The sequence below is a fragment of the Geospiza fortis genome, unplaced genomic scaffold, assembly GCF_000277835.1.
Source record: "Geospiza fortis unplaced genomic scaffold, GeoFor_1.0 scaffold236, whole genome shotgun sequence".
Classification (NCBI taxonomy): Eukaryota; Metazoa; Chordata; class Aves; order Passeriformes; family Thraupidae; genus Geospiza; species Geospiza fortis.
In genome coordinates, this window is record NW_005054568.1 from 616,683 (window position 1) to 626,547 (window position 9,865).

The 9,865-nt window shown below is 63.1% G+C and overlaps 1 protein-coding gene across 1 annotated transcript in view; it reads right to left on the bottom strand.

Annotated features, from left to right (window-relative positions):
- Positions 1 to 6: 6 nt before the first annotated feature.
- FBXO41 (F-box protein 41) overlaps positions 7 to 9,865 on the bottom strand; it is a 20,165-nt gene continuing 10,306 nt past the window's right edge. Inside the window, 6 exon segments of the mRNA XM_031064194.1 lie at positions 7 to 2,159; positions 3,116 to 3,231; positions 4,200 to 4,358; positions 7,138 to 7,157; positions 7,473 to 7,568; positions 9,727 to 9,786. Coding sequence (XP_030920054.1) covers positions 2,097 to 2,159; positions 3,116 to 3,231; positions 4,200 to 4,358; positions 7,138 to 7,157; positions 7,473 to 7,568; positions 9,727 to 9,786 — 514 coding nt within the window. The 3' untranslated portion in view covers positions 7 to 2,096.

Below are 9,865 nucleotides of genomic sequence, written 5' to 3' on the forward strand. Positions count from 1 at the left end.
ACCCAGGAGAGGCTCCTGCCGTGCCTCCAAAGCCCCGTGGGCAGCACAGGGAGGGGGGGGTCACAGGGTCACCAATGCCACCACACACACAGCCAATGACCCCTTCTTCTGGCACAGAAGGTTTCTCTGAGAGTCCTCACACCTCCCCTCCCTCCATCTCCTCATCCTCGCCCTCCCCACGGCCCAGGAGCCAGGAAAGGCTCCAGGCACACCTGGAGCAGCCACCTCCAGGCTTGGGCACCCCTCTGGGCCACGAGAGTCTTTTAGCATAGAGTGTATAAACATGCTGAGTATATAATTTTCCTTTAAAATCTTTTTTTCTTCCTTCTTCTCTTTATAGAAATAAATAGGTACTTTGTTTTGTTTTTGTTTGTAAGGGATTCCACGAGTCCCTGCGCTGTGGTGCTGCCATCTCCACTGGGCCATGCTCCTGCTCCAGATGGTCCCAGGGGGTTGTAGCTCCGCTGGGTGGTTTTTGCTGCTCAGGGCATCCCTTGCTCCTCTTGCCCCTGGGTTAGGAGTGTGCCAGGCTCCCTGGGGTGGAGGTGAACCCACGGTGGGCATGGCAGGGAGCTCACCCATGGGACCTGGGGGTGCAGGAGCTTCTCGCAGGCGTCTCTGGGCTCCCACATTTTGTGCATTCAGGAACAGCCTTCTCCTGGAAAGCTGCCTGGGACGGGGAGCAGGGGCGCGTCCCACGGGGCTGTGGCCACAAAACCCCAACCCTGCTGCAGGGCAGGCAGGATGGAGGGAGGCTGAAGGGTCTCGAGCTGCCTCCAGCCCCACCAGCCTCGGCGATTTGGGGTGATTTTCCGTGCTCTGGGGATCCCCACGGGCTGTGTGGCAGCCCCAGCTGAGGTCAGCGGCTCTTGTGCCACGGCTGAGGGACGTGGTGCTGGATCCGCAGCCCGCTCCCTCCTGGGGGGATGCTCCACGGGAGGGCTGGCCAGGGGACAGGCTCTGGGAGCTGTCCCCTCCCAGGCAGGCTGGCCAGCAGGCACCACAACCTGCAGGGCTGGCCCAGAGAAGAGGGAGAAGCCCCAGACCCACCGTCCCAGTCGCTTCCTCTCCGCTCAGCACGGTGGGTCCAAGGGCAGGGGCTGGGCTGTGGGTAAGGCCGGGCTGTCCCCACTGCTGGCAGTGCTCTGGTGGTGTCACCTCCTGGCACCTCCTCCCCGGCGTGGAGGAACGACATGCCTGACCCTGCTGGATGCCTTTCCAAAGCCGTTTCCCGTGGAAAAAGGATAATTTGGGGATGATGATGATGTCCTTGCAGGCTGAGGACACTCAGAAGAAAAATCAGATTTAGAAAACGGTGGCTGTAGGTAAGGGTCAGCCAGGGCTGTTGGTTGGGGCTGTTCCCAGGATCATTTCAGGATGTTCTGGCCAGGGTTTCTCCTTCAGGCTGCTGGGGAAGGCAAACGTGGGTGTCCTGTGACAGTCTCTCTCTCCACATGGGACCCCTGACCCCAGATGGAGCCTGGGGATGGTGGGACAGGGGCGTGACCCGTGTTTCCTGGTGGATGAGGATCTGGAGATGCTTTATTGCCTTGGCAGGAGGGTTTGGAGGAGAGGAGGTGGGGCTGGAGCCCTCTGGAGGAGCGCCCATCTCTCCTGGTGTCCTGTGGCTGCCCGAGGTGCAGCTCTGCTCCCGGCCGTGTGCTCTGCTGCCTCCTGGGAGCGTTATCCCAGCTCCGGGTGCCCCTGTGCCAAATCCCAAAGGAAAGCAGCAGAACCGCCGCGGAATGCAGGGGGAGGAGCAGCCCCTCCCCAGGCCAGGCCCAGCCCCGGGGCTGCAGTGGCCAGCCCAGCCCCAGAAGCAGGGATCCCCACGCAGAGTTCAGCACAGCATCCGTCCCCAGACGCACATCCTCGGCGAGGAGCAGCTGCAGGGCTGCACAGCCATCCTGCTGCTGGCAGAGAGCACGGCCCTCCTCTGGGGACAGCCAAAACTTGTCCTTGAGTAGCACCTTGTCACCCGGGATGGCCCCAAGGGCTGCGGGAGTTCGGGGTTCCTGCTGCCCGAGCCGGGGGTCCCGTCCGGCCCCGCGGCGCTCGGGGCAGAGCAGGGAATGTGCTTTGGGCTCCCTGAAGGGCTAACAGCCTCCCTCCACCTTGATGTGTAAGATCTTGGAGAAGCCGGGTCTTTTCCTCAGGGCCTGCAACAGGAGGAGCAGACAGAGGGGTTGGGGGGAGCCAGCAGGGCCACTGATCCATGGGGAGGGGAAAGGACACCCCAAATCCTGCCATGGGGTAAGGGAGGGACAGGGGAACGCCCCAAATCCTGCCATGGGGTAAGGGAGGGACAGGGGAACGCCCCAAATCCTGCCATGGGGTAAGGGAGGGACAGGGGAACGCCCCAAATCCTGCCATGGGGTAAGGGAGGGACAGGGGAACGCCCCAAATCCTGCCATGGGGTAAGGGAGGGACAGGGGAACGCCCCAAATCCTGCCATGGGGTAAGGGAGGGACAGGGGAACGCCCCAAATCCTGCCATGGGGTAAGGGAGGGACAGGGGAACGCCCCAAATCCTGCCATGGGGTAAGGGAGGGACAGGGGAACGCCCCAAATCCTGCCATGGGGTAAGGGAGGGACAGGGGAACGCCCCAAATCCTGCCATGGGGTAAGGGAGGGACAGGGGAACGCCCCAAATCCTGCCATGGGGTAAGGGAGGGACAGGGGAACGCCCCAAATCCTGCCATGGGGTAAGGGAGGGACAGGGGAACGCCCCAAATCCTGCCATGGGGTAAGGGAGGGACAGGGGAACGCCCCAAATCCTGCCATGGGGTAAGGGAGGGACAGGGGAACGCCCCAAATCCTGCCATGGGGTGAGGGAGAGAGAAGGGAACCCCTGCCTTGGGAAGGGCATGGGGTGAGGGAGAGAGAAGGGAACCCCTGCCTTGGGAAGGGCACAGGACAAGGGAAGGAAGGGGGGACATCTCCAATCCCTGCCCCAGGGGAGACACAGGATGAGGAAAGGAGAGAGGGAGCATCATCTCACATCCCTGCCAGGGGAAGGAAACAGGTGAGGGAGGGAGAGGGGGACACTTCTGCCCCTGCCACGGGAAGGACACAGGGCTGGTGCCACCCTGGGAGCTGGGGCTGGGCTCCTTTACCTGCAGTTTGTTCACCATTTCTTCAAACATCTTCCTGGCCTCGGGGCTGTGGGGCTCCTTGAAGTAGTCCACAATGCCCACCTGCACCACGATGGATTTCAGGTTCCTGCACACACCTGGGGGCACAGAGAGAACCTGGATCTCCTCCCCTGGGCCAGCAGGGACCCCAGATCCCCCCTGAGCTCCTCAAGGCCACGTGTGTGGGGACTCCTCTCCCTGAGGATGGAGGAGGCCTGGCCAGGGTCTGGGCAGGGGGACCATGGGCTGTGAGGTGGCCCCTGGCTGCCCTGCCCTGTCACTATCAGATTTCTTGAAAAATCTTCTTTGCCAGGATTTTTCTCCTGAGAAGCTGAGAAGCCTCAGAAATGAAATGTAAAGAATGATCTGATTGCTTGGAATGTGGTCTGGAGGCTGCTCATCAGCAGGTACATCTTTGATTGGTTCCATGTGAATTGTGTTGACTTAATGACCAATCCCAGTCCAGCTGTGTGGGACTCTCTGGTCAGCCACAAGATTTTTATTATTCATTCCTTTCTAGCCTTCTGAGGTATCCTTTGTATTTCTTTAGCATAGTTTCAGTATATCATTGATATGATGTGATATACAATGTGATACAATGTGATACAATGTGATACAATGTGATATATAATATATCAGCCTGCTGAGAACATGGAGTCAAATTCTCATCTCTCCCCTCACGCTGAGGATCTCCCAGCACCACACCCTCCCAAACTGGTGATGTCCCACTCCCCTGGGCATCCCTGACTCTGCCACCCTCAGGGGTGGGCTCCAGCATTGCAGCCATGGCCAGCCGAGCTGTGACCCCCAGGACAGGCCCTGCTGGGGCTCTGCACCTCCTGCCCTGGCCAATGCCTTCAGGTGTGTCACAAACATCGAGGATTGGTTACCCTGGGGCCATGGAGGGAGCATCTCCATCCTCCCCATGGCCAAGGCAAGACCAGCCCTCCCCGGCCCATCCCTGGTGGGGGACGCTGATGCCCAGAGAGCTCCCAGCAGGTGCCAGCGCCAGCAGCTGCCGTGGGTGGCTCTGGGTGCCAGGCCATGCCCTGGCACTGGTACTCACTGTTGAAGTGCAGCAGGGCCTTGGGGGTCACCGGCGTGGAGGTGAGCACCAGCATCTCGAGCCCCTTGAGCCCCTCCCGGCACACCTCAGCCGCCACCTCCTGGTTGATCTCGGCCACGTGGTCCAGCTCCAGCACCTGCAGCCTCATGCAGTTCCGGGCTGGGGGACACCACAGCCATCAGCACCACGGGCAGGGAGCGGGACAGCCCGGGGCTACCAGGGGCACCCACGGAGCTTGGGCTGCGTGGCCTTCTGCACAGGGACCCCAGGGAGCACCTCCCTGCCCTGTCCTTGTCCCTTCAGAGCAGGAGGGAGGGGCTGCCCGGGGAGGGTTGGAGTCCCCACCCCTGGAGGTGTCCAGGGAATGCCTGGAGGTGGCACTCAGTGCCCTGGGCTGGTGACATGGTGGGCATTGGGCACAGGGAGGCTTCGTGACCCCAGAGCTCCTTCCCAAGCCCAGTGACCCATTGTGTGACCCGTGATTGTGAGTGCTGGGCTGGGCACAGGGTGGGCATGGGGCACAGAGTGGGCATGGGGACAGGGTGGGCATGGGGGCCCCGGCAGTGCCCCAGACAGGGTGGGTTGGTGGCCCTATTAGTCCTTCCCAAGCCCAGTGCCCCATTGTGTGACCCATGATCCTGAGTGCTGGGCTGGGCACAAGGTGGGCATTTGGGCACAGGGTGGGCATTGGGCACAGGGTGGGCTGGTGCCCCAGAGACCTTTTCCAGCCCAGTGACCCGTTTTGTGATCCCATGATCTCAAGTGCTGGGCTGGGGACAGGCTGGGCATTGGGCACAGGGTGTGTTGGTGGCCCAGAGCTCCTCCCCAAGCCCAGTGACCCATGATCCCAAGTGCTGGTCTGGGGACAGGATGGCATTGGGCATGGGGTGGGTTGGTGGCCCCAGAGCTCCCTCCCAAGCCCAATGATCTGTTCTGTGACTCATGATCATGAGTGCTGGTCTGGGGACAGGCTGGGCATTGAGGATAGGCTGGGCATTGGGGACAGGCTGGGCATTGGGCACAGGCTGGGCGTTGGGCACAGGGTGGGCATGGGGCACAGGGTATGTTGGTGATCCCAGAGCTCCCTCCCCAGCCCAGGGACTCATTCTGTAACCCGTGATCCTGAGTTCCCTGGCCATGGGGCACAGGGTGGGCATGGGGCACAGGGTGGGCATGGGGCACAGGCTGGGCGTGGGGCACACGGTGGGCATGGGGCACAGGGTGAGTTGATGACCCCAGATCTCCCTCCCCATCCCAGTGACCCAGGGTCCCAGCAGTGCCTATGACCATGGCCCCAGACTCCTCCCCAGCCCAGTGACCCAGGGTCCCAGCAGTGCCCAGTGACCATGGCCCCAGAGCTCCTCCCCATCCCAGTGACCCAGGGTCCCAGCAGTGCCTATGACCATGGCCCCAGACTCCTCCCCAGCCCAGTGACCCAGGGTCCCAGCAGTGCCCAGTGACCATGGCCCCAGAGCTCCTCCCCAGCCCAGTGACCCAGGATCCCAGCAGTGCCTATGACCATGGCCCCAGAGCTCCCTCCCCAGCCCAGTGACCCAGGAGCCCAGCAGTGCCCAGTGACCATGGCCCCAGAGCTCCTCCCCAGCCCAGTGACCCTGGCACGGCCGCCCACCCCCCCGGCACTGCCAAGAGGGGCTGCACCCAGAGCTCTCCCACCCCAGCACCTGGGGGTCACCCGGGGTGTCCCTGCATGGGCACTGCCCGGGCTGGGCTGGCCCTGGGACAGGGCAGCTCCGTGTGCCCAGCGCCCAAACCTTGCCCAGAGCACCTGGGGCTGCCCCTGGGGCCCCGGCAGTGCCCCAGGCCGGGCTGGAGTGGCTTGGGGCACCCTGGGACAGTGGGAGGTGTCCCTGCCATGGCAGGGGTGGCACTGGACAGTGTTTAAGGTTTCTTCCAACCCAAACCATCCCAGGATTCTGTGATTCCACCCTTGGAGACCCAAATCAGGCCCTGAACTTGCAGGGATCAAAGCAGCAGCAGGGCCTGGGCCTCTGGCTCAGGTGGAGAAGCCACGTGCCATGTGCTGCTCCCCCAGGGCACACAGGAGCCACCAGGCTGTGACACCCGGGGGTGACATCCCCTGGGGGTCACATCCTCTGAGGTGACATCCCCTGGGGGTGACATCCCCTAGGGGTGACATCCTGGGGGTGACATCCTCTGGGGGTGACATCCTCTGGGGGTGACATCCCCTGGGGGTCACATCCCCTGAGGGTGACATCGCCTGGGGGTGACATCCCCTGGAGGTGACATCCCCTGAGCACTGACATCCCCTGGGGGTGCCATGGCCATGCACAGTGCCCAGGGCCTGTCCCGAGGCACAGCTCCTGCTGTGTGAGCCATCAGCTCCTGAGCACCCAGACGCTGTGGGGTGCACATGAGGCTCCAGCAGCATCTCCCCAAAGTGCTTTCCCAAAACGAGAGCAGCTGCTGTGCCCCCCAGGCAGTGCCAGCCTCCCAACAACACCCAGGCCCTGCAGGGCTGCTGCTGCTGCTGGGCAGGGAGAGCTCAGCCCGGCCTTTGGTGCTCAGTGCCCCTCCCAGACCCAGCACAGATCCCTTTCACCTGGACGTCAGCAGCCTCCCTGGAGCACTCCAGCTCAGCAGGGAGGTGCAGACACCCAGCACTCCCACTTTGCACAGGCAGGGAGGGAATGAGCTCCTGAACCACGGCCTGGGCTCCAGGACTGCTCCTCGCGCCATGGAGACCCCTCCTAAGCAAATCAGGTTCTGGCAGAACCTTTCCAGCTCAGTGGTGCCCCTCACACTCAGTGTGGCCTCCTCCTAACCCAATCCCACCCCTGGCAGCACCCAGGCCAGGCTGGAGTGGCTTGGGGCACCCTGGGACATGGGAGGTGTCCCTGCCACGGCAGGGGTGGCCCTGGGTGTGTCCCTGCCCGCCCAGCCCGTTCCCAGGCCTTACCAGGGATGCAGAGGTGCGACCTGCAGGGAGATGATGTCCCTGCAGCCTGCTCCCAGGGCCCAGATCACCTCATGGCCCACGGGGTCCGTGGAGCTCCTGCAACAACACACGGGACACGTGGTGGCCCCAGGAGCAGCAGTGCCACCCTGGGCTGGGGCTGCATCCCCCCAGGAGCACCCAGGGGTGCCAGGCTGGGCATCATTTACAGCCCTGGAGCACCCAGAGGTGCCAGTCTGGGCATTATTTACAGCCCTGGAGCTGCCGGGGGTCCCCCTGCCACGGCAGGGGTGGCCCTGGGTGTGTCCCTGCCTGCCCAGCCCGTTCCCAGGCCTTACCAGGGATGCAGAGGTGCGACCTGCAGGGAGATGATGTCCCTGCAGCCTGCTCCCAGGGCCCAGATCACCTCATGGCCCACGGGGTCCGTGGAGCTCCTGCAACAACACACGGGACACGTGGTGGCCCCAGGAGCAGCAGTGCCACCCTGGGCTGGGGCTGCATCCCCCCAGGAGCACCCAGGGGTGCCAGGCTGGGCATCATTTACAGCCCTGGAGCACCCAGAGGTGCCAGTCTGGGCATTATTTACAGCCCTGGAGCTGCCCCTGGAGCAGCCAGCCCAGCAGGACCCTGTGCAGGAGGGCTGGAGCATTCCCACCTGGAATGGTGCAGGGGCAGGAGGGGAATGGGGGGAAGAGGGGCAGCAGGGATGAAAGAGAAGTTGAACATGGAAGGTTCTGGAGGTGAAGAGGGGGATGAGGGATGAAGGAGAGGTTGAACATGGAAGGTTCTGGAGGTGAAGAGGGGGATGAGGGATGAAGGAGAAGTTGAACATGGAAGGTTCTGGAGGTGAAGAGGGGGATGAAGGATGAAGGAGAGGTTGAACATGGAAGGTTCTGGAGATGAAGAGGGGCAGCAGGGAGGGAGAGGTTGAACATGGAAGGTTCTGGAGGCGCACCTCCCACATGCCAAGGTGACAAGTGACTGGCTGAGGCTGCCAGGCCGTGTGTCCCTGCAGGGGACAGAGCCTGTCCCTGTCCCTGCAGTCACACTGCGTTGGTGTCCCTTGCCACCTCCTGGCTGGGATGGGGACAGTGCCAGGGCTGGAAGGACACCTCATCCAGGGGCAGGGGCTGTTCCGTGGCCTCTGTCCCCGCTCTGTGGCAGTGCCACCGTGGCTGTAGGTGGCTCTTGGCCAAATGTTCCTGCAGGGGTTTGCTGTGGCTCCTCCTTGGTGTCCTTGGAGGTGCCAGGAGAGGCCCCTGGGACCTGGGCAGGACTGGGGCAGGTGTGGGTTTGTCGTGAGCTGGGCTGGAGCCCAGCTTTGGGGAGAGGTGCCAGAGAGCACCACCCTGATGCCACCAGCCCAAACAGTCCCCAGGCTGTGCCACCACACCAAGAACCTCCCAGGGACTGAGGCCACGCTTCCCAAGTGCCAGCGTCCCACTTCAGAACTAAAACTAAGGCTGGGTGTTATCTGGAGTGCCTCACACCTCTGTGCTGGAGCAGGGTGCCAAGAGCAGCAGGTTAATCCGAGCCTGAGTCACAGCACAGCTCAGGATGTGCCAGGAGAGCTCAGGCTCGCTCTGCTGCCCTGGCAACAGCCAAAGGAGCAGCCCTGGAGTCCAACCTGGCAGCTCTGGGCTGTCTCCTGTCTCGTGGTGTGGGTCAGAGCCAGCTCTGGGCTCCTGGGGGTCACGCCAGGGGAGTGGCTGGATGTGCTTTCCCACTGGAGGATTCTCTGTCCTGCCTGCATGAGGAGCAGACACCAAGGCTGAGGTGGTTGTGTGCAGGTGCAGCAGAGCCAGGATCATCCTCCTGGAGGGTGGAGGGAAGGCCAATCCTGTCTCCACAGGTGGCCAAAACTAAGGAGTGCCCAGTGATGCCCTCCAGGACCTGTGACCTCCTCCAGGGTCACCGTGATCCCTGTCCTTGACCTCAGGCAAGGTGTCCAAGCTGCATCTTAGCTCTCCCCTGGCAGAGCTGTTCCTCCCTCGCAGGAGAGAGGGACCCTGAGCCTCTTCTCTGCACTAGGATCCTTCACCAGGGGTGACAGCCAGCTGGGACCTCACTGGGCTCCTCCTCCTCACCCTTCTCTGCCACAAAGTGCTGCCTCCTTGCCAAGCCCCCGGCCCATCCAGCCGGGGTAGATCAGTAACGGGATGGTGGGGATGGAGCTGGAAGTGAAACACCTGCATGGGAGCAGCCTGGAAGGGATGGGAGCTGCAGGGACAGCTGGCACTGGGGGGGACACTGGGGACACTGGACAGGCAGGTCCTTTGTCCCTGGGCAGGTGGGCTGTGCTCTGCCAGGGAAGGGAGGTGATCCCAGCACACCCCATGGGTGTCCCCCGCCCTGTCCCCATGGTGTCCCCAGCCCTGTCCCCGTGGGTGCCCCCAGCCCTGTCCCCGTGGGTGTCCCCCACCCTGTCCCCATGGTGTCCCCAGCCCTGTCCCTGTGCTCTGCCAGGGAACGGGGATGATCCCAGCCCTGTCCCTGTGGGTGCTCCCAGTGCTGTCTCCTGGTGTCCCCAGCCCTGTCCCCTGGTGTCCCCAGCCCTGTCCCTTGCTGTGCTGGCACTGGGGCCATGCTCACCGGTAGGTGACGGCCTGCAGGGCGCGGCAGTAGCAGCACTGTCCCCTGGTGTCCCCAGCCCTGTCCCCTGGTGTCCCCAGCCCTGTCCCCGGTGTCCCCAGCCCTGTCCCTTGCTGTGCTGGCACTAGCAGCCATGCTC